At 32.2% G+C, this 24,947-nt stretch overlaps 1 protein-coding gene across 1 annotated transcript in view; it reads right to left on the bottom strand.

Annotated features, from left to right (window-relative positions):
- LOC149904151 (uncharacterized) overlaps positions 1–24,947 on the bottom strand; it is a 134,135-nt gene that overhangs the window by 53,917 nt on the left and 55,271 nt on the right. Inside the window, exon 2 of the mRNA XM_090108148.1 lies at positions 15,262–15,294. Coding sequence (XP_089964274.1) covers positions 15,262–15,294 — 33 coding nt within the window. The remainder of the gene's footprint in view (positions 1–15,261; positions 15,295–24,947) is intronic.

Raw genomic sequence — 24,947 nt, forward strand, 5'->3', positions numbered from 1 at the left:
CCCTATGAAGATAAAATTGATAGACGTCAAATGTTGCCTATTAAATTGGCTCTACTATAGTTCAAATCTTCCAAATTTAGGGACTCAAAAGCGACAATAAATTAACATATTTTTTATAAGCGCTAATCACTCATCTATTAGAACTCAGTGTCAGTCAAGTTATAATATTAGAGTCATAACTCAAATGTGCTACACATTTAAATTAATAGTCTCTATGTATATTACTTATTGCATTATGAATAATATTGCCTCACTTAATAAATAAGCCGCGACCCACTTGCAAATTACTTGTGTGGCACCATTTAATATTAATGTTTGTTTTAATTAATTTAACAAACATTATAATTAATTACGAATGACCCGTGATACGATTACAATATTGTTATCGATACGATGGAATAGTTACTAATTTATAATTATGTTTATTTAGTACATTTAATTTCATTGCCCATTTTAACCACAATTATATAAATGTACTAAAAGCTTTTACATTTATTTGAAACTAGGTTTCCGCCCGCGGCTTCGCCCGCGCAGTCAAAGAAAAACCCGCATAGTTCCCGTTCCCGTGGGATTTCCGGGATTGCGTCATTTTCCCGGGATAAAAAGTAGCCTATGTCCTTTCTCGGGTATCAAAATATCTCCATACCAAATTTCATGAAAATTGGTTCAGTAGTTTAGACGTGATTGAGTAACAGACAGACAGACAGAGTTACATTCGCATTTATAATATTAGTATGGAAGTATGGATTTAAAATTTACTAAATTAAATTAACAAAATAAACATTATTTATGAATTTTCTAATAAGCAATTTTCAGAATTAGAAAAACAAAATACCTGTAGTGACGAACCTGAAATTATGTATAGAAATTAATAACAAACCAGATTTAAAGGCCAATAGTAAATAAACCTGTCTTAAATTTTCCAATACAAGCAACCAGACGTTGTTATACCTACGCTACGGGAAACGGTGAAATATTTCGTTCACAGCTGAGCGTTTACAAATACAACATAACACTATATGGTAGGTCGGAGCCACCACTTAAGGTTGACCCCTGATACTGCCTTCAGTTGACAATACACAAGGGTCTGAAGGTGGAATAATGGGAGCGGAGGGATCATCATGTGTGGTTGTCCGGTTGTAGGGAGATAACAATATGTCTGGCATTCCGTTTGTCACAATGGTTCAATTAGCTATCGGAGCAAGATAAACTTGTTAATATTGTTGCTGAGGCGAATTTCATATTAGGTACAAGTACGTAATGAAGTCTGTAGTTCCCTTATTCTTAATTTTTATTACAATACAAATGTAAATGTAAGGCTTTGGTTTTTTCTCATTCTCTTTATACTTCGTAAGAATTTCCCATTGCTTCCTGTGTTACTCTCAAGAGACCGTCCTACAGAACTCCATAATAAAAATGTTATAATAACAATTTATTTCGCTTAATAAATATTATTTTTAATCATACAAATGTTTAATATTTATCTAGGTGATAATTAGAATTATTGTGATCATTATTTTTTATAAATAACCTACAAAATTTTAGTCTATTTAATAAATGTATGTCCCTCCTATTTTCGCGCTCTCTGAAATCATTTATTCAGGTTAGCCTAGATAAACATTATATCCAAAATATTTTTAATACAAAATAGTTGTACAATCTCTTAAGTCCCTTGAGGAGAGGGAGACTTCTTCAAGAAATACTTAACAAATACATTGTTATTTTTACCTCGATTTTTATACTTCAAATATTTATTTTTCCTAACCTCAATATAGTATGGAATTAATATGACTTTTCCATGTTGTAGGTATTATTATTGTTTAGCTTGTGATTGTAACATTTGTCGTTGTTATTATTTTGTTATAGAAGTAGGTACCTACTTTTATAAAATTACTTCAATAATTAAAATAAAGTTATCGTATTTCACATACCTGCTAGGGATCTAAATCTATTCATCATTCTACACGACATATTAAAAACGTGTCGATACTTACAGGAGATCAACTTAATAGAGAGTATTACACATAGTACCTATTATTCTATTTAAACTAAAAAAATGTACAATTTATTTAACTACACTGTTGTTTGTGTGAGGCAATTAAATATCCATAAATAAAACCATTGGAACGTGCTCAACTTATCTAGTGTTCAAGATAAATCAAGCCATCTGTAATTTTAAAAACCGTCCGAGCGTTTGAGAACAGTCTTCAGTTGTTAATAATTGGCAAAAGGAGCAAAGATTGAAGAAGTTCATTATAGGAGAAGTTAGGGTGCTTGCATATTGTTATTTTTACGTATTATTCTCAGTTATGACCTAGAAGTAGAATAGTTTTGTTTGTTTGTTTGAACCTGCTTATATCAGGAACTACACGACTGATTTCAAAGATTCCTCCTATTGATCGTGGAATCGCTATAAGCTAGGAAGCTTATATGTAGCTAGGAAGCCGGGGCCGATCGCTAGTGCTTTTATATGAACATGGTATATGTAAAACACCTCTTATAAGAGAAAAAAGAGTTTGATGTAAGAAAACAATGAGAGCGAAGTCGCAGGGTGAAAGGTTGTTTATTTTCAAATTAAATAAGGTAACATTGTACATTTAATAAACCGACCGAACTAATTATCAAATAAATACATAACTTCCCCATAAAACTGTTTTAGAACGACACCAATATGAACGCACCATTACGAAAGCTTCACAAGTAAGCACAAAGAAATGTTCAGACAAATTAAACGCAGCTGTGAGCTCCACACAACTTGATTAGCGCAGTTAGATTTATTATTAGCCGTCAATTATCGCTGAAGGGCTCTGAAAAAAGATCAAAGATGCATACGCCTGATTTACAAGCAAATGTATCATATTTCTCACGAAGTATGCGCGTTAATAATATGGAAATCATTTATTTGTAAATATATTTCCATCAATGTATATAAAGACTAGCGGTCCGCCCCGGCTTCGCCCGTGGTACATATGAAAAATAGATGTTGGCCGATTTTCAGACTTACCCGATATGCACAGAAAATTTCATGAGAATCGGTCCACCCGTTTCGGAGGAGTATGCAGACTAACATTGTGACACGAGAATTTTATATATAATAAGAGATATACATACCTTGATATGTTTCACCGCATATAATGTTAAAAGAACATATTGACTTGGTCATTGTAAAACCAAAAAGCTATAATTTTAAACTCACGTAGGTACTTTCAAATCTAGAAACGTTTTAGTAGGTCTTGTAGATATTTAAAACTGTTTTAGATAAACCTCATAAGAAATACGATTGATGAATATATGACTTTTTTCACATGCGAGTCTCATATACTTTATTTTATCTTAATCTCCAAACGGACACAAACATTACAAACAAACGAACTCAAACCTAAGAAACCTTATATAATAATCAGTTACTATCTACATTACTACATATTATAAACAGGCAATATTCAGCAGCATTGGAGTCAGTCGGGAAAACAATTTCACAGATAGATAGATTTTCTTTTATCACAATAATCTTTTACTTAACCCTGTCTTGGCTTACATTGATAGTGATTATTATCTGTCAACTGAGTTCTTATAGTACCTAGTAGTTTAATATGTACGTCGTAGTCTAATAAGAAGCATCGATTCTTAGATCTCTTACGGGTTAAATGGATATTAATCAAAGACATGTACATTAACAATGCCAGTGACTCAGCATGGCGTAGTAATCGCCCAACACATTATGATTGTGTTTATTGTTTTGTGAGTAATGTCTTAATAAATACAGTAATATGGAAGTAGACATCTTGAGAACGTGGAAGTAATGATGGATGATGTGTAATGAATTCATTATTATAGAGGAAGAAAAGTCAGATGTTATCTTCATTCAATAAGGCTTCTTTTAAAGCAATTGTGAATCGTAAATTACAGTAATTAGGTAATTTGTTATTATTCGTAGTAATCGTAATCTTCTATTGACACGTTGTTTAGAGCTTTTGTCATAAGCTTAAAAACAGCTTTGAAATTTTAATAATTTCTGATACTTAAGTACCTACTTTATATACATTTGAAAATAAGTAAAGGGAAAAAGGGATCAATACCAATTTTTTTAAGAATGTATAAAAAAATCATAACATAGGGTCATAGGATAATATATTTATTCCGCTTATTTAAATTTTATCATGCCTAATGATATTATATAACATTACTTTTGACGATGTATTAGACTGACAATATTAATTTTGTTCATTTGTAATATATAATTAGCTAGGTCATGCCATTAGAATGTTATAACTAATATAATTATAATAAACATTAAAGCTTAAGGTATTTAGTACTAAACATGTTAGTCACTACATCTGTCAAGTCAATTAGGACATACAAGCTCAGTCTAGACCAGTTTTCGACCTAATTCCAACTAATGGATATGTAGCAAATATGCTAAACTAAGATAATAATTAATTAGTAAAATCACTTGCAAATAGTTACAATATTAAATTAAATATACAAGTTTCAGTGGTATTGTTTTGTTATTTAAAGCTCAAAAAAACTATTATAATATAGTTTAAATCATTTTAGGTAATATATTGCAAAAAAAAACTTTTAAATTAAATTTCTATTGCAGCAATACCTGACCTGTGACTCGATTTAAAAATGTTAATGGAATTGCAGTTAAAATTGACGCTAGCACATAAAAGTCCAATATAAATCTTAACATCACTAAAAGCTGCATACATTTACAGTACGCATTCATCGTTCCCAGAATTTTTTATAGGAAAAAACTGTGGAAAAAACAATGCAAATCACAGTCCCTTTGTAAGCCGCTGTCCTATTAGGCTGCGTTTCCATAAGAGATATGCGAGGATGCGTAGCGAGGGAAGTTTTTTTAAAGAACCAATAGTATCGCTTCATTTACCTCGCCTCAGTCAGCACAGCTCTAGTGGAAAAGGCTCAGCAGTGCAAGATTATGTACATACAACACATTTATATACATTACTAGCGGTCCGCCCCGGCTTCGCCCGTGGTACATATGAAAAATAGATGTTGGCCGATTCTCAGACTTACCCGATATGCACAGAAAATTTCATGAGAATCGGTCCACCCGTTTCGGAGGAGTATGCAGACTAACATTGTGACACGAGAATTTTATATATAAGATATACATTTACATACATATTTCAGTTTATATACATTGATTATATACACACACATAACGCATACAACACATTAATAAGTTCTATAATTTTGAGCTTCGCAACACATCCTTGCACCATAAATTTTCTTCGCACAGCTTTAGTGGAAACGCAGCCTTACAACACTATTTCTATCTGTCGAGTTCGTCTTATAAGACTTTGTGTATCTCTAGAGAATCTCCAAATATAAAGTAGCGATTCAATCTTATATTTATATTGTTTTGTGTACGAAGTTATTGGCAAAAATATCTTAATGGAATGTTGTATGGAATTGTTTTTGCTGGTGAAGTGAAGTGTATTCAAAATATTGGAAAAGTTAAGTCCGGAATCTGTTCTAAAGATAATATTGATGTTCTTTACGATGCAGCTGTGCTTATTCCGAAAATGTGGGATAGATTATCGAATAAAATTTTAGATTTTTTAAGAGACATAGATTGTTCATACGTATGCATAAAATACATATATTAACATAAAACAATATTTATAAGCATCTTTATTAGGCGACTAGATTAGACAACCTTTACCTACTTTTAAACTAGATGGCGTTATGTTTAATAATCAAATGTTCAAAATAAATCAGTTTCACGAATTATGTACCTCTATTTATACTTTTAACAGTATTAAAAAAAAATTCATAAAAATAGTACATACCTACATAATAACAAGTCTTTTAACTTCAAATAGTCATTGGTACTCGATAATCCAATACGTTATCCATCTTCAAGATCTTAATTTTGCTTTCGTATTTTAGCAATGTACGTTACAAAGACGATCCTGTGTACAGACACAAATCCGCAATGCAAATGTTCAATTCGCGTTGCCAGCGTATTTGGATCGCTTCTAGAGTCGCAAATAGGATATAAGGGCATGTACAGACCCTGGGGATTTAGTATTCACTAGCTTCCATTAGCGAGTGAATAAAGCTAGTCTTTGCTTTACATTTTTAGGCTGGTTGTGCAGTGGATGACGTAATTCATTTTGATTAAGGGTCAGGTGTGTTTTATGTGTTTATTATAGTGTTATTAATGCATAAATTGGTGTACCTACGTTGTAAATTCGGTGTGACATGGTAGATGAATGTTTATTTTACCCGTTGAATTTATAATATTATATTAATTATAGCACATACTTTAATATAACATCCATTAAAAAAAATAACATCGTTTAAAAAATAACCATATCCGATCATCATCATGTCAATCAAGCAATATCACTTATGACACAAACATACCAGTCTAATCTTTCCAATGACGTCATTACTAGCTAGTAAGTAAGGCTAGTATCAACCACCAAATTCCCAATACATTCTATTACCAGTACGTGTTTTTCGAGGCAGCTATATGCCGTAGTTGATTGCTCGTCTAATGGCCCGTCAGGACCACGCACCCATTGTTTTCATGTGTAGATAATTACCTGTCCCTCATATGGACCGCGTTATTAATTGCTTTGTATTATACGCAGTATTTTGTGAAATTTTTGTTCACACCCTAGTGTCTGGTCAGTGTGGATTAGAATGGAATTGTGCTGTCATGAGTATTACTTTAGAGACATATTTTTATGCATTAATATGCCTTATCATCGTATAGGGTATTTATGGATATTAATAATAAGTACCTACTATGTGAGACAGTAAACATCCGCAGCATATTTAATAAAGAGACTGCTTATATTTACTGTCTAATCAATTTGTATTCGATTAGCAATCACAAAGCAATCGCTAATCCATTTCAATGGTCAACAACACTTAGCTGTTATTTAATAAATATAATTTTTTATTATTATAAAGAATTCTGATGAAATCATATCGGTCAATTATGTATAAAAATTTTAGAAATCACTGAAAATTTTGATGTGGGAATAATATTCTCACATTTTGGGCTCATTCGAAACGTAAATAAATTTTTTGCAAAGCTATTAAAGACGTGGAATTCATTTTATTTATAGACCATTTATAACATTTATTATCCAACTGAGTACAATATATTCCACGGGCTATTTGATTTGGAGTTTCTAGGGTTTACGTAACTATACCTACATAATATGATTAAAGTATGTATACTAAAACCAGCCTCGATATGTTTTGACGAATAGTACCTAAAAGTACCTATAATGTTTACAACATTTTTGAGGATTGAAATGTGAAAGGAAAAGCTCTTGTGAGGGAATTATGGATTTACGAAAAATATATAAAAGTTTATTATAATAAATTGTTAATATGAAAAAATACAAAAGTAACATTAAAATACTTTGTATACACTTACTTTAATTATACTCATAATTACTTTTGAATTTTAATACAGTTGTTGAAATCACTTATCGTATAGTTAGCGAAAAGTGTTACTTTTGAAAATTTTTAATATATATGAGACTGTCAAATCAATGTGTGAAATTGTGAAAATTTTTATCTAGTGAATATTTATTCAACATTAACATCTACAACATTTTTGTTTCTCACAAAATTCTATAAAATATAAAATACGTTCCAGACAAGTATTGGCCATCAATGAGAATTCTCAATATTCCGGTCACATGTAAACATCTCCATAATACGTGACGGTTCCGTACAGGACCGCGGTCTTTCTTTAAAATTTCTTTGTATATTGGCAACTGCAGAATATATTATTTAGGATTATAAATGACATGGAGTGGGAAAGAAGCCATTTGTATATGAATTACTAGATTTCCGCCCGCGGCTTCGCCCGCGTTTTCAAAGGAAAACCCGCATAGTTCCCGTTCCCGTGGGATTTCCGGGATAAAACCTATCCTATGTGTTAATCCAAGTTACCCTCTATATGTGTGCTAAATTTCATTGTAATCGGTTCAGTAGTTTTTACGTGAAAGAGTAACAAACATCCATACATCCATACATCCATACATCCATACATCCATACAAACTTTCGCCTTTATAATAGTATTAAGATTAAGATGTATTATATTGTTACGCATTGTATGGTTTTTACTTTTTAATCAATAGTGATTGACCAGTGTGTAACGAATGTGTTTGTTAATGATTATTTTATAAATTGACTAGCTGTGCCCCGCGGTTTTACCCGCATTGCTCCGCTCCTGTTGGTCTTAGCGTGAAGATATAATATAGCCCATAGCCTTCCTCGATAAATAGGCTATCTAACACCCAAATATTTTTTCAAATCGGACCAGTAGTTCCTGAGATTAGCGCGTTCAAACAAAAAACAATCTCTTCAGCTTTATAATATTAGTATAGATATAATCAGTCGACTTTTGTATGATATATTGATGAGGAAATCAACTTTTCAAATCAACAAAAATCAGTTTTCTTTTGCTTTGTGTACCTAAAGTTAAGCAATAATATAAAATTATGAATACATTTAATAATTTTACCTGTAGAGCGATTAACGGAACATTGTTTACATATAAACGTATTTTATAGATCTAAACTACCCAAATTTCTCTGAAAGTAAATAGAGCGATCCAAAGTAAATTACTAGAAATAAACCACAACCGTTGATTAGCATCGGTTCCTTTGCGCAGTTGTCACCCATTTATTAATATTGCTCTATTCCTGTTTGCAGACCTAATTTTAAATATAACAGACGGACGGTCGTGATGAAATTATCTTGGTGTTCTAATAGTCAATAGTTATAAACTTATGTGTTTATATAATACTAGCGGTCCGCCCCGGCTTCACCCGTGGTACATATTTCGCAATAAAAGGTAGCCTATGTTTTTTCTCAGGGTCTAAAGATTATCTGTGCCAAATTTCATCAAAATCGGTCCAGTAGTTTATGCGTGAAAACCATACATACATACATACATACATACCAACCTTTCCTCTTTATAATATTAGTATAGATTACTCGTGATCCGCCCTGGCTTATATTATTGTCCTGGCGATATAAGTCGCTTTTTCTGCCCGTATGTATGCTTAATCTTTAAAACTACGCAACGGATTTTGATGCGGTTTTTTTAATAGATAGAGTGATTCAAGAGGAAGGTTTTAGTACAATATAATTTATTAGGTTTTAGATAAGATTAGCTCTCCAAAAATGCCACACTCTACTCCAGTCAAATAGATGACCTCATAGTCGTATGTGCTTCGTAACATTTTCGTTACCATGGCAACAGAGCTTACTTCTTAAAAAGGTGTATGTTACTGTATGTGGTTATCTATAATGTTTTGGTTTACTCAATGGGTTGCGTCGTAATTATAGCATTGAAATAATAATTATCAGGTAGCCTTTTATGAAGCTAACCTTAACTTGCTCTATCTTTAAGAATTGCGCTATCACTACTTTTATTTTGGTTAAGTGATTCTGTCATATCATAATTATGATAATTTAAATATGGATTGTCTGTTATTATAATACTGATTGGGGATCAATATTTTCGTAAATATATTGTTTTCTTGTAAACTACGACTTGGGTAGCAAGATACTAATATTACCTATAGGATTCGAAGCGTTCAGAGATTTAATATATTATATTTGTAGAGGAATTGCAATATATAATTATTATTAATATGCATAAAGCCTTGTAAATAGTCCTATTACCTTATTGTCATGTAAAACAATGAATGAGTAAAATAAATTATAATTATTTATTACAATGACTTTAACTGGTGAGCTAAGTCGGAAGTTCTTTTATTTTAAATTCTAAACACCAAGTAGTCACCATACTTATTGTTGTATTGTACATAGAATATAATGAATGAAGAACAGCCTTAACATATAGAACACTAATATATTTCGCGTATGAAACTCAGTAACTATACACAATATTATGATCAAAATAGTATGTATAATATCAAAATAGTCAAGGGAAATATTTCCACATTTAATTCATTAAAACATCACCCAAGTGTCGCTGACAATATAAAACTTATCTTATATATAAAATTCTCGTGTCACAATGTTAGTCTGTATACTCCTCCGAAACGGGTGGACCGATTCTCATGAAATTTTCTGTGCATATCGGGTAAGTCTGAGAATCGGCCAACATCTATTTTTCATATGTACCACGGGCGAAGCCGTGGCGGACCGCTAGTAGTACATAATATTTGATGTAGATATACTCAGTATATAATATCATCGGATATACTACGATATTTTTGACCGAGATGACGTAGAAATTTCAGGTATGGGTACGTTTTAGTTTCATACTTGAAAGGTACGTATACATTGGAAATCGCAAATAATCTTGTACCGACATACTCTTTATTAATTTAAGAGCCACCTTGCCCAAACTAGTAAAACCTCTACAATCAAATATACGCTAACTGTTACTATAATTAATAAACTAGGTTACGGTAACTTAGCTGATGTACCAGGGCCGGTTTTTTTATCCGCATCCATAAATCAATGGTCAAGCGTTACTCATTGCAACAGATTAGATCTGGCCCTTAATGGATGGCTTTAATTGCTAAAACTATTTATACTTAATAGAACAGCTTGAATAAATGGAAACGGTCTTTTTTCGCGATTGAATATTCAACACTGTGAAATGTTGCCATGAAGTTAGCATACAAAGAAGTTTGTCCGTTCGTGACTAAGAAATTTTAATGGAAAAATGTTGAATTGCTGGTTGCAATGCTACTGTTTAATTTATTCCTTCGAGTTTCTTTTATATTGTGAGGATGGAACTAATGGCATTTTGCGGTCGTCTTGCGAGAAAATTAATAACGTTTACCTTTGTTTAACTTTATACAAATATTATGTTTTTCAACTCATTTTCTTATGAATATTCCTTCAGGTGAAATGGTTTGAATAGCGCAAGTTGAAACTATTATTAAGTTACATATACAAAGTGGTGCTGACAATACGACAATAAATTAAACTTCGCATACCTAAACACATTCTCAGTCTACTGTATAAAAATCATTTGAATATACGCAGTAGTTTAGCCACAGGGAATTATTTTTCATTTTTAAAATTTGCAACATGATGTATCTATTAATAAGGAATCACTTACAGGTTGACGACCGCCGTCGGTATAAACATAAAAAGATAACACATAAAAGACACGTTGCCGACTCGCTACTTGAAAACTTTCGCCTTTATTTTAACATTTGATTCATCGCAAATTATACCTTAAGTCTGAGCAATAAAGCGTGTCTTCATTGTTAGATCATAAGAAAATAACGCGTGCAATTTCTATGCACTATTGCTTTGTGCGAAAGAGATAAATCTAGTGTCGTTTATTACTTCGTTTTCTTGTCGAAACTTGCGATTTCAAAAATGTAGGTCAGTGTGTCGGTGGAATCCTGTGACGATTCACGCGTCATCGCTCTGTGCGCACGAGTGCTGCAGGACTTAGGTACATTCGTAGCGCGCTTAGCCGCCGCCGTCGTGCCGCCTCGCTTTTGAAGTACCGCCGCCCGCCGCTCGTGTTTGTTAGGTATCAACGGTATAAGTGCGATATTGGACGCTTTATTTTAGTGACAGGACACGTAACATTTAGATTTTAGGTATCTTATTTCATAGTTAAGTGAATAGTGCGAAATAGACGCTTTGTTTTATTTTTTTTTAGACAGTGTTTTCTTTTTAAATAATAATGCCGCGCTTTAATTACACAGCTGCGGAGTACACGGACATGGTTTTGATTTATGGGGAGTGTCAAACGAACGCCGCTTTGGCTATACGGACATATCGACAGAGGTATGAGAACACCCGAATTTGTCCGACCAATGTGCGCACTATTTACCAAGCTGTCCAGAGGATGCGAGATAATAGACCTTTAGTTCGAATACGGATAGTGCTCCTCCGCGTGTGAGAGTGGTCTCTGAGGAACGAATTTTAAATTATTTTCAACGCAACCCAACATCTAGTTTGCGTATGGCAGGTCGACATTTTCGTGTTCACCATAAAACTATTTTAAGTGTATTGAAACGCGACAAAAGGAAGCCGTACAAGTACAAGAAACTGCATGCTTTGTTACCTAGAGACAAACCAGTCAGGGAAATCTTCTGTCGGTGGATTGAAACAAAACTTTTAGAGAATCCGGATTTTCTGTTCAACGTGATGTGGACGGATGAAAGCACCTTTACCAGAAACGGTTTATGGAACAGACAGAATCTTCGTTACTGGAGCCGTGTGAATCCTCGTCTAGGACGGGAGACTTCGCACCAGTACAGATTTGCTGTCAATGTTTGGGCTGGCATTCATAGAAATACCATAATTGGTCCGGTTTTTATTGATGGTAATTTAAACGGTGAAAAGTTTTTAGAACTCTTAAACGGACCCGTTTCCGATTACATAGACGAGCTTTCGGTAGATGCGTACAGGCAGATGTGGTTCCAATTAGACGGAGCACCAGCTCACTCGGTGATGCCTGCAAGAGAGCGTTTGACTCAAATGTTTGGTCAACAGTGGCTTGGCCGTTATGGACCAACACGGTGGCCAGCGAGGTCTCCCGACCTTACACCACTGGATTTTTTCTTGTGGGGTCACATTAAAAATGAAGTTTACTCAACAGCTGTTGATACAATTGATGATTTAAAAAATAGAATAATATTATCATTTAATAAATTAAAACACATGGCTGCGAATGGGGACCTCTTGTTAAATGTTAGAAATAACCTTATACGACGGTGCAGTTTGTGTATTCAAGTTCATGGTGGCCACATTGAAAAACGAAAAATTTAGTGACTTTCATAAATTTTATTGATTACCTACGTGATTGAACATCGATCCTGATTTGATTAATAAATAACATGCTGGTGCGAGTTACCTGATTATTAGGTTAATACATTTGTGATTCAGTGTAATTGTTTTTACTAAATTTTAATAATAATGGCGCCAAGAAAGCAAGTCGCTACAGGATCGCGCGGTTGCCGCTCTTATCACAGGTCAGTGAACTAATGTTTACAAATGGTGTTCTATTCCTTTTAAAATTTTATGCTATTTAGTTTGTTTGAAATTTTTAATTTTTAATTTTTGATGTTAGGATTTTTTTTATCGTTTACAATTATTCCTATCAAATAGCATTGTCCGTGTTTTCATTTATTGTCGTATTGTCAGCACCACTTTGTATGTAACTTTGCCTTGCCATTTAGTCATGAATAAAACTTTACTGTATTTTTTACATTATAAATTATACAGACAAAACACATAATGCGTTCCATTATATATACATAAGCTGACTGTAATATATTTTGTAAATACAAAAAATGCCTTGTATATTACACGTTCACTACTAAATTTTAAATTGGAAAAGCGGATACATAGCTAATTTGTAAGTCACTTCCAATATTGATTTCAATTCAATAGAAAAAGAAGACAATGCGGGCTTTAACTAAACTGCAACAGAACTATCAGCATTCATTAAAGTAAAATAAAATGCAATTAAAATCCTCATTCAGTTAACCAATGAGAGGACATTTAATCAAATAGTATAGAGTACTCAAGGAACAAAAGCTGCCCTTGCTAGTCTTTTGTTTCAAAGATTCAAAGTCCATTACAACATTCTGAAAGTTTGTAACTCATGAATAGAATTTGCAGTTAATTACTCAGCTAATAGGCTGATGAGCACCTCAAAGTTACGCTTGAATGGATTTAGTATATTGTAAATTGTAATATAATCGCTTTGAGTGAAAATGCAAGTGATTAACTAATGTTCAACGATTTCTCAAGATTACACAGCTGTTGTGTTCAATTAAAACTTTCGTAATTTAATATTGTGTTTATCATAAATTGATTATAGACAATAATTTCTTCCCTTGCTCATTAATATTTATGTTATATTTTTAATGAGAAATTACATAATGTGTTGTGATTGAACAATCATAAATATAGAACTTGACTTTTAAAAATTAAAAAATAAATAAATGTGCTACTTTAAGAGAATAATTAAACATTGAATTTATAATTATTTTGAACTTATAGAGCACTGCAAACTGTTTATTAACGAATGCTAACTTTAAGTAATTATAGTAAACTAGCTTTCCACCCGCAGCTTCGCCCGCGCAGTCAAAGAAAAACCCGCAGTTCCCGTTCTCGTGGGATTTCCGGGATAAAACCTATCCTATTTCCCGGGATAAAAAGTAGCCTATGTCCTTTCTCGGGTATCAAAATATCTCTATACCAAATTTCATGCAAATTGGTTCAGTAGTTAAGGCGTGATTGAGTAACAGACAGACAGACAGAGTTACTTTCGCATTTATAATATTAGTATGGATTATATAGGGTGTCCCAACAAGAACGCAAGATTTAAATTTGACATAAAACGCAGATATTAAAAAAAAAATTGTGAAAACTATATTATATCGTAAAGTAGACAAGATGAGGTTTTGTTTGGAACAACACATCAGGGAGATGGCCACCGCGGCTTTGCTGGCACATACGCGATCTTTAATGAAATTTTCAATGACCGTTTTACATAAATGCTGTGGTATTTCATTAATACAGCGTCCAATTTCGTATTTTAAGGCTTGAGTCATCGTCGGCTTAATCGCATAAACCATCGATTTCAAAAAAACCCCTAAATCGCATGATCTAGGTGGCCAATTATGGTCCCCAAAGCGTGAAGTAACATGACCGAGAAATGACTGATGCAGCAATTGTATTGTTTCTCTGGCTGTATGACATGTGGCGAAGTCTTATTGAAACCACATCCCCTCCAGCATGCAAGACGCAAATCTTTTGTCAAAATTCGCTGCATAGTGGATTCGGAACCACCAATTTTAGGAGCTCAGTGTTGAATTGAGATGGATGGAGTTTGAGCGATATCATCACATACAGCTGCGATATTTTCGGTTGATCGACCAGGTCGAAGGCGCGTTGTTGTCTTTACATCACTAACAGACCCAGTTTCAGCAAATTTTTCCATTAATCTCTTATACTGATCGCAATTTCTTTGATCGCAATTTGCGTACTGTAGCCGCAAAACTTTCACTATTTTGGTGAAACAAATTTTACAATGAGAATGCGTTGATCCTTCGTTTAGCGTTCTATTTTCACTAACCTTATACCTTCTACTAAAAAAAAATAACACTTGTTGATATGTCAAACAATGACACTTCGAATGGCGCCAAATTTAAATCTTGCGTTCTTGTTGGGACACCCTATATATGATCATATTTTTATGACGTCTTGTATTATTTCGAAAGAAAGCATACCTTATGACATGATGTCTCGAGATCGGCGAAAATCTGAAAGTAATAAAAGTTTATTAGCGAACATAATATTTTATCACACAAACTGTTATAACACCTAATAATTAAAACGTCAACACCTCAATATCGGAAGATTTATCCCGTATCCGTACTACGAATTTACCAACACGGTGTACCACTTGAGATATCTCACGATTTATGTGACTCTATACATTTTGGTTACAATTTGCCAAGCTTAATGCGAGGGGATAAGGTTCAAATTTGTTCGTTGTTTGTAGTTTGAGAAGTGAGGCAGTAACGCTGTTGGCTGGCGACACAGCTCGTTGTCACCAAAAGATAAATGGTGTACTGTCTCCATACAATGTGACAAGCTAATTCCTTAGCGGAACTAATCGGTACTTTTTTGCAATAAGGAAAAATAGTTGCCTTCAGGAGACATCATGTATGCAGTGCGGTTAACGTGTATAAATACTTTCTTTTGTTTTTAATACTAATGGACGGTATCAAGTTCTGAGTTTCTTGACCCAGTTTCCATTTGTATCATCTCTCTATATACTTGTGTTACAATGTTAAATGTTAACTACCATAAAACTTCGAAACGACTGGACCGACTCTCATGAAATTTTACGCCTATCGGATAGATCTGTGAATCGGCCAACATCTATTTTCATACCCCTAAGCGATAAAAGTAAGGCAGAACAACGTTTGCCAGGACAGCTAGTTACATATTTGTGCGGAAAGCTAAATATTAAAACCAATATTATAAATTAATTAAACTATACTCTATAACGATGCAAACGTGTTAAATACGATATGTTTAACGCAATTAAATTTTAGGTTTAATTCAAAATATTTAGTTATTGTTAATTGATCCGATAAAGTACTGTATAATATATAATATGTAATACCTTTGGCTAGATAAGCGGATTTGTTAAATATTAATTGTAAATTTTGGTTTACTAGACGTATCCACTTTTATGTTGTTTTAATTAAATCTATTCTGAAGTTATGGTTTACTAGCTGTGCCCAGCGGTTTTACCCGCAGTACTCCGCTCCATTTGGTCCTAGCGTAACACCGAAATAATTTTTCAAATCGGATCAGCAGTTCCTGAAATAATCTCGTTCAAACAAACAAACACACTCTTCAGCTTTATAATATTAGTAAAGATAACTTAAAATAGTTATGAATATTGACTGTATTCCTTCTGTATTATTTAAAATGTTTGTATAAATTTAGCAGACGTTCCTTCCGTTACCAAGGAAATTACTTAAATTATTACAATCAAAGTACTCAAGTTGTGTTTTATGACGCCCTATAAAACGCGTTGATAATCTGTGATGGACGACTCTACTATTAACCTCTCGGTAGTATAATTGACTCGAAATAAGTACTCCATATGCTTGTTTAATAGCCTCTATTTCCGATAGCAATGAAGATATTATTTACCGTTTATCTCTCCCTTATATGGCATGCGGGTGCATTTGCTTTGACTGATGCATGCTAGAATATGTTTTAATGCGTGTTCTTTGAATGTAACAGGTTATGTTGATCCTCAAAGAAGAATCCTCATAGAAGTGTAATGTCATTAGCTACTATTAAGTATTCTGTGGTAATATAGAAGCGTAATATTTTTATGAGACGAACATAATACTTACTATTATTACCTATATGATTATTATGTTCTCTGATTATCTTTTTTGTTTCTGAAAACGTTATATTTAGAAGGATACAAATTGCAAATGAAATCGTTTGAATTTTAAATAATTTGGAAAATCCAAAAGTGCACGCCTCATAATTTTTTTTAATAAATATTTATTAATTATTATTTTTGTTTATTTAATAACAATTAAACCACATCGAATCAGACCCTGAAAAATGAAAGGGTTCTATTCCTGAGCATACTCAAGCGTAAGAGAAAAAAAAAGACTCGATTAGTAAAGTATTTCGGTCGCTATCGTGTTAACAAGAAAAAGGATCCGCACATACAGACACACGGACGTCCAAGACAGAACTTTTTTAAACTGTTTTTTAACTAGTTTAAATAACAAAAATGACATCAAAAATATCATGAACGTTAAAAATAGTGTTTTTTCTTAATATGTGTGTGTATGTATTATCTTACAAGTGCAATGTATGATACATAAAGACATTTTAAGTTTGAAAAATCAGATGTTTTGCGCGAAGTGACAGTAGTACCCACCTCAACGCTTCGCTTATGAGGCGTGCAAAAGCAAACTCTTCACAGTGATCTTTGTCTATAATTTGATAATTTTTTGTTGACCACGTCATTATTAAATCTATTTATTACGTCTCTCAAGGGTCTTATAAATTATGGCATAAAATATATGGGACTGAAATCTGAATGATGGGTACGAGTGTGAATCCGTCATAAAACCAACCATATTTATTATGACATACGATTCAATTCAATTCGAATATCAAATGCTATTGAAAGTCGATTGTATGAATAATAAGTAATTTAGCCTTATTTTAGCGCTAAAGTCTTTAGAATTAAAATACTACTTACATTTTATTACAAACGCATAAATAAATATGATTCAAATAATATAAAAACTGAAGAGTTTGTGTGTTTGTTTGAACGCGCTAATTACAGAAACTAGTGGACCGTTTTAAAAATTCTGGCTATTTAATATCTGTGTATTATGTACCACTGACGAAGCCGGGGCGGACCGGGCAATGATAAATTGTAGACGTTGTACTCGCATACTTCCGCCTATAAAAATTTGGTTTATATTTATGAGAGAGCGATTTCTGACGTGACTAAAATAACAAGAAAGAAATAATGTACAAGCAGAGGAAAAAAAACTTATGCTTTTCATACTTATTTATTAGTATATACCTACTAGCAAATAAGCATGAGGTTTTATTGCGTTTAAGAATTCGCTAGTGAGAAATAATGCATAGAAAAGCCCATATTATGTAAAATGCTAATTTATATTATAGTTAAGTGCAAGTTGGACTATTCATATAATAAACTTTTGTTAAGATACGGTAGTTTAAATTGTACTCTTAAATGTACTTGCATATTGTCATAAAGCATTTGAAGAAGTGAAGAAGTGAATAATTAATATTAGCTTTTGAATGACATATTATTGAATGTTACATAATATATATTTTAATGTCTAAGTAAGTAAAATGTAAAATATCGACACATTTTTCTTAACTATAATCTGTTAACGATAAATTCATAGCTGCAAATAAGAATGAACGGCGTAAACCTCTAGTTATTCGTCTATTCAAATGCCTATTTCAATTATCTATTCGACATTTTTAGTGAAAAGTAAATCATTGTTAATAGAAAGCTGCTTTATAATTCGATGATCATAAAATAACAAATAACGGTCACAACTACATAAACAAAATTTAATTTCCTACACATCTGTTATAGCGGTTTTAATTAATTCTCTCTTTTCAACGATTTTCTTTTGAAGTTTAATAATTAAGGTAATCTCTTGACATTCGGTAATTGCGATAAAATTTCTTTAGAAGTTTTTATTGCCTCGTGTAAGCATAATAATTAGTGAATACATACAAAATTGGACAACAATTATTCCCTTTATGAAATTGAACACAATTTGACCTGTGGCTTTTCTACAACCTTTTCCCATACACTTAGACAGCTTTCACAATGCGTGATAATTGATTCGTGTGCGAACATACTTGTATAAACAGAAAGAACGTCCTACACTAAATACCTTTAGTATGAAATATTTAGAATAAATACTTCTATAAGAGAAACATATGCACATGAAGAAAATATATGGATAAAATTTATAAGAGTTAAAGTGTTATTTATTCACGAATAAATTATTACAGCGACACTAATGAACAATTCAAAAACATGCAACTATGTCCAACTTGCCATCCTTTTTTTTTCTCAAATAGGTTTATTGATGAGGACTTTAATTTACCTTTTATATATTATATGGCCTGTGATATAAGCATTTCACGTTCCTTACTCTCACGTAACTCTACGTAAATTAGTACAGTTCTTTTTTATGTTATGTTAACGTACATTTGGTATTTTATTAGTGGTATTACAGATTTACCTATCTATTATATCGAACATTAACGTTAAGTACATGTTTTTTTGCAGGAAATAAGAATTGCTGACTGAAGCTTTCGCGTTTGAAGACATAAGTTTTAAAAATCGAGATTTGATACATGGATATTATGCTGTCGGTGTTCAAATTTGTTGATATTCTAATAATACTTTATGTCTTATAGAAGAAATACACTTTGACATTTGGTAAGCCAGAATTTGATGTATGCTATGAAGTTGTATTGTGACTTTGATTTATGATTTTTAAAACTTTATGCAATACTCTACACGTCTATAAAAAGAATAAGAATTGAATGACATCAAATCTCCAATTTCTCATTGCAACTTTATATTCATGCCTAGTTGGTAGTTGTCAAAATAAATAAATATAATCGTATAGGAGCTACCAACGTTGACAAGAGAGAATTTTAGTATAGTTGGTTCTTTGATATACTGTTTCTCTTCCTATTTCGGTTAGAGTCCGGGCTGTCTGGCTGGCCGCAGTGGTTGCGTTTATTAGTGCGCATCTTATCTGCACAGGAAAATATCCGTAATTTAAAGTCATTTATTAACAATCCTTTGCCTTTAGATAGATCCATCAGACATAATTTTTTTATTGCAAGACGTTTGTTTCGTTGTTAAATAGGTGTCAGACGCAATTTTTTATTTCAAAATCATTAAAATGTCATCGAAATAAGTGAAATTCCATCAACATGCCGGACACACAGCCCGGACTCTAACCGAAGTAGCAAGAGAAACAGTATATCAAAAACTCAACTATACTAAAATGACTTTTTTTAAAACGTTAATAGCTCCCGTACCATAAGAAGAAAATGTAAAATAAGTATTTGATATTACCTATGTCAAGTATTATAATGTAATGATGATGTAATGATAATTGTTATAATAACTTGTTACATTGACCTGTATGACTTATAATATACACAATTTCTGTTTAAAACTTCATTATTCAATCTCTATCAGTTTAAACCTAGAGTATTAAAGTTAAGTGCAATCGTATGTAAATTTTAAGAGCCGTTCGAGTAGGTTATATAACATTAATAATCCGCTCAACTCCCGAGGGTTAACCTGCTGAATCTGCTAACCGTACTTACTGGGAAGTCGCTTATTAATTCAGATACCACCGAATCTTATGGGATTATACGTGTGATATATGCCCAAATGGATATATTAGCGTGTCGATGTCACATTCTCGCGTGCATTGAGACCAACATTAAGACATTTCACACGCAGTGTTCGTAACTTTGTAATACATTTATGTAAGGGAAAAGCAAATGAAGCATTATGGCGAGCTATAAATATCGCCCACCTGACTTAATGGAAGGTTTGAATGGCTTATTTGTTTGTACCGAAGCGGTGAACAAGTTGATTTGATTTCTCAACTAGATAATATGTAATACGGCTACTAGGTACTTAATGTTAGGTATTATGATTGTGTTTTTAGATATACATCAATAACTTGTAACTTATTGTACTGAAATCGAATTTGGTAAAATAGGAACCTTAATATGACGTTGTTCGTATTACAACAATTTAATTAGGATTAATTTTATTCTGACAATCTTTCCATAGATTTGTAAAGGCCAAACAATAATGATGTAATGATAAATAGTTCCCAATATGGCGATATAAAAAATTGGCTCTCTCCTTAAAAAATTATGCGTATAAGTACTGATACTTGATTATACGGTATTTAAATACAATATCAAACAATGTAAAACACAAACTTTCCCTTTCAAAACGATAAATTCCGTTGAACGAACATAAAACACTTTGTAACATCATCCACTTCGTTTCAAACAATCAAATAAAGTATATAAAATAACACAGTGACGAGCCATTATTATACCATTTTATAAGAGTTTATGGAATACATAAAAGTGTCAATTGGTAATAATGTAACATAACCTAAACCACAGGTTAACGGCGCTAGTGACCCTATCATAATGTTTAATGTCGGCCATCCGTTGGGCACAACGGCAACGGTTAATGCAATGAAATACCGCATATTTGTGAAATCTATTATCTTCAAGTAATTTATACGCAGTCCTGTGTATACTGTTTTTTTTGATAGTGCCATAATAGGATTTTTCGGCATGTTTGGATTATGTTTTGGAGCAATATTTAAAATGGCGGATCTTTCTCTACCTTAATATTTTGTTATACATTATTTTGAACGAAACATAAACTGAATTTCAAAAAGACAAAGAAAAGAAAATTATACTTTAATTTTTCAAGAAATTAAATAAACTACAATTTGTAGACAAAATTCAATCAAGGAATACCTCTTTAAAATAAAAGCTAATTTCAATAGTAACATCCAATCAAAGAATTATTTGAAACACGTATTTCATAGACTAATTTTTGTCTCGACTCTTCTAGAATATTTGAAATATTAGCGAATTCTATTTTTTGAATAACGAAAGGAGGTTCGACTATTTTTTTTATTTCATTTCGTTACTCGATAACTCCGGGGTTTTCACTTTTCAACCAAATGATGAATCTTGTGTTCGATGGAAAATTTGTTGTAATTTGATCCTATTTTAGAATCTGGAGTCACCTTGCTACCTAGAAATGTCGACCTTTTTTGTAGATAATATTTATTTGAAAATTACTTACTATCTTGAATATTTTGTACGTTTCATACGTCGTAGTTAAACCATTTTTGTATGAGCGAATAAAACTTATGTGGTTTCGTGAAAAGGATTACATGGTTTCCCGTCGCGTGTAACATTAATCAATCTCTCGCCAATTCCCTCTAGACAGGTGTTAACATCACCATGTAATAAGGTTTCTGCTACTTATTTATACTGTGTACACAATATGTTATATGAAGATATCGAAAATTTCCTGAGCTTAAACTAATGAATAGTTTTAATATGAAGGTATAATTTTGTGGATACTGTTGTAGAATATCACTCGTCTTTATCAAAATTGAGATTTGTGTCAAATGAATTTACGTAATATCAATAACAGTAAATTACAGCAACATTGTAAATGAAGATAAATAAATAAATAAATAAATAAATAAATTCTTTATTTGACAACAAAAAATATACATGTACATGCAATTATAGGATAACTTACATATAAGTAAAACATAAATCGTAGCTGTAGGTACAATTAATTGCAATATTTGAACAATGTCTCCTATGCTAGGAAATGTCCTGTGTTACAGGAGACATTTTATCCGTCCGTTGATACAAGATATATACCTGAATATTATAACAATTCTATACTATGCAAGTATCACTTTAGCCGAAAATTTGATGACTTTAAAGAATAAACTCTTTGCAAAAAAAAAAAATATATATATATATATATATATATATATATATGAGAGAAATTTAACTAAAAATCTAAAAGAATTTAAAAGAAAGGATATACGTATTGAGTGTGTGTGTGTGTGTGTGGGTGTGCGTGTGTGTGAAAGAGTGTGTATGTGAGTGTGTGTGTGTTTTCTAGTTTGTAGTTTGGATTAAATAATATAATGATCTAACAAGTGTTCACATTCATCATAATTTAGAATAGATAGAATGTAAATGAACACAGTTTAATAAATTATAGTACCCATATTGCTGTTTCCTTTACGTAAGAACAAAAATAATACTTAACTACACAACTGCTGACATATTAAAAAGGTAAAAGTAAATATAAAAGATTGACACAATCGCGACTTTAAACAATAAAGCTCACGAAGGTATTTTGATGGATGATTACGATTTGACAGATAAGCGATTAAGGCGAGGCCAAACAAATAAAACTATGATGATATCTGTCAGAAGAAAGTGACCGTGGGCGGCTATTCTTTTGTAAATAATCGATGGGCCATCTTCACAGTGGGCAGCGCTGGCCCAACAAATAATCGTCGGTGTTTGCCGTTTGAATAAAGAATAAATATCTACAATGACGGCCGATCATAGACAAATAGGCCCTCTACTCTATCGTGATTGCCTCTACTCGCCCAACGCAGCCCACTGTGAAGAGGGCCCAGAATGTTTGTATAATATTCGTGGTAAATGAGTTTTGCTTGTAACTTTTATCGTATTATGCTTTATATGTGTCTGGAGTCTGGACGTGACAGTTACCGTGGAAGTGTGATTAGCGTTTTTTATAAGGGTTCTATGGATTAGAGTTATTCTATAATCCTTGTTTATTTATTTACAACATACGCCTCTCAACAAAAACTAAATTTAAGACGAGCAGGATTTCTTGTGTATAAAATATATGGATAGCCTATCCAAAAATATATTGAAAAACATTGTAGAGTAAGGTCTGACTGTTTGTAAGTTTTTAAAAGAGTTTGTATTGAATAAATAAATAAAAAAATACAAGAGTGCAAATTCAATACACATGCTACTTACGTTACTAAGCTGAGCACTTTTTGACTCTGCGGGAAAGGAGAAGCGCCCTTTGCTGACGTTATCACAATATTAGGGAACTGTAGGAGTATATTATAAGGTCCTATTGTTTTGTTTTCGTTAAAATTATTATTATAAATTTGTTATAATTAGAAGATTGATATATTTACAAACAGGTTTATTATGAATCATAAATATTTTGAGAAGCAATTTTATGCAACAACAGTATCTAGTAAAAAAAAACCTTAAAACCAATTGGTTGTGTGCAATTTTAGAAAAGATAAACACGAAACTCTTTAATCCATTATTTCAAAATGCAACGAATAAATGAAACACAAAGCGAATATACAACGATAAATACCACTGGATTGTAAAACAAATATAGATTGTCTCAATCGGTTTTATTCTCAATTCTTTGAAACTCCAATAACAGTTGAAAACGGAACTGAAATGTTTACAAAATAAGAGGATCGTTCAGTATTGAGGTTTGAGAAAAGAGCTATTTAGATATAGAGCTGCCGTAGCCTCTCTATTGTCTACCAAGAATCCTTAGCAAAACACTTGATTGTGCTCACAGCGAATCTCGGTATAATTATTGAAGTATTTCTTAGAAAATTGTTACAGTTTATCTGCTTTTATTTGGAGTAAAATACCGCATGTTAGGATATTAAAATTAGATAAGAAGATACAACTATAAAATATAGCTTTATTTTATCGTGGTTAAATTTTGATTAATAATAACATATAGATGAATATTAAGACTAGGAATAGATACAAGGGATAAGCTTTTAAAGTGTCATTTATTAGAAGTTCGATCATTAACGGTAATATTTTTATTAAATTTATTAATATTGCATTGTTATATATTATACTTATAAATGTTATATTAAGTCCATGTACAAAATAAAATATAGAATAGTACAACAGCTTTTCCCTCGTGTTATGAAACTTTTTAATCTTTCTCGGGAAAATACGTGCGCAAAAAGTTTGTAGGTCTATTTAAAAGCTTCCTAGTTCCTAGAGAAGATGATGGCTTATATCCGTAAAATACCTAAGGCTCTGTCATGAACAAAAATACGAAAATATTGTATCACTCTTCATATACATTTTCATGTAGATATTATATTATAATAGTTGTGAATTATTAATTTATTTGTAAAAATGAGTAATTATTTAGGTGTGCGCACTTGAGTAATTAAGATGATCGAAATGTAGAGTCAAAGCTTCCTCTAGATTTTAGAGT

This window comes from Colias eurytheme, chromosome 12 (genome assembly GCF_061535395.1).
Source record: "Colias eurytheme isolate Ceu_HAF_F1 chromosome 12, ilColEury1 Martin Lab GWU primary, whole genome shotgun sequence".
NCBI lineage: Eukaryota > Metazoa > Arthropoda > Insecta > Lepidoptera > Pieridae > Colias > Colias eurytheme.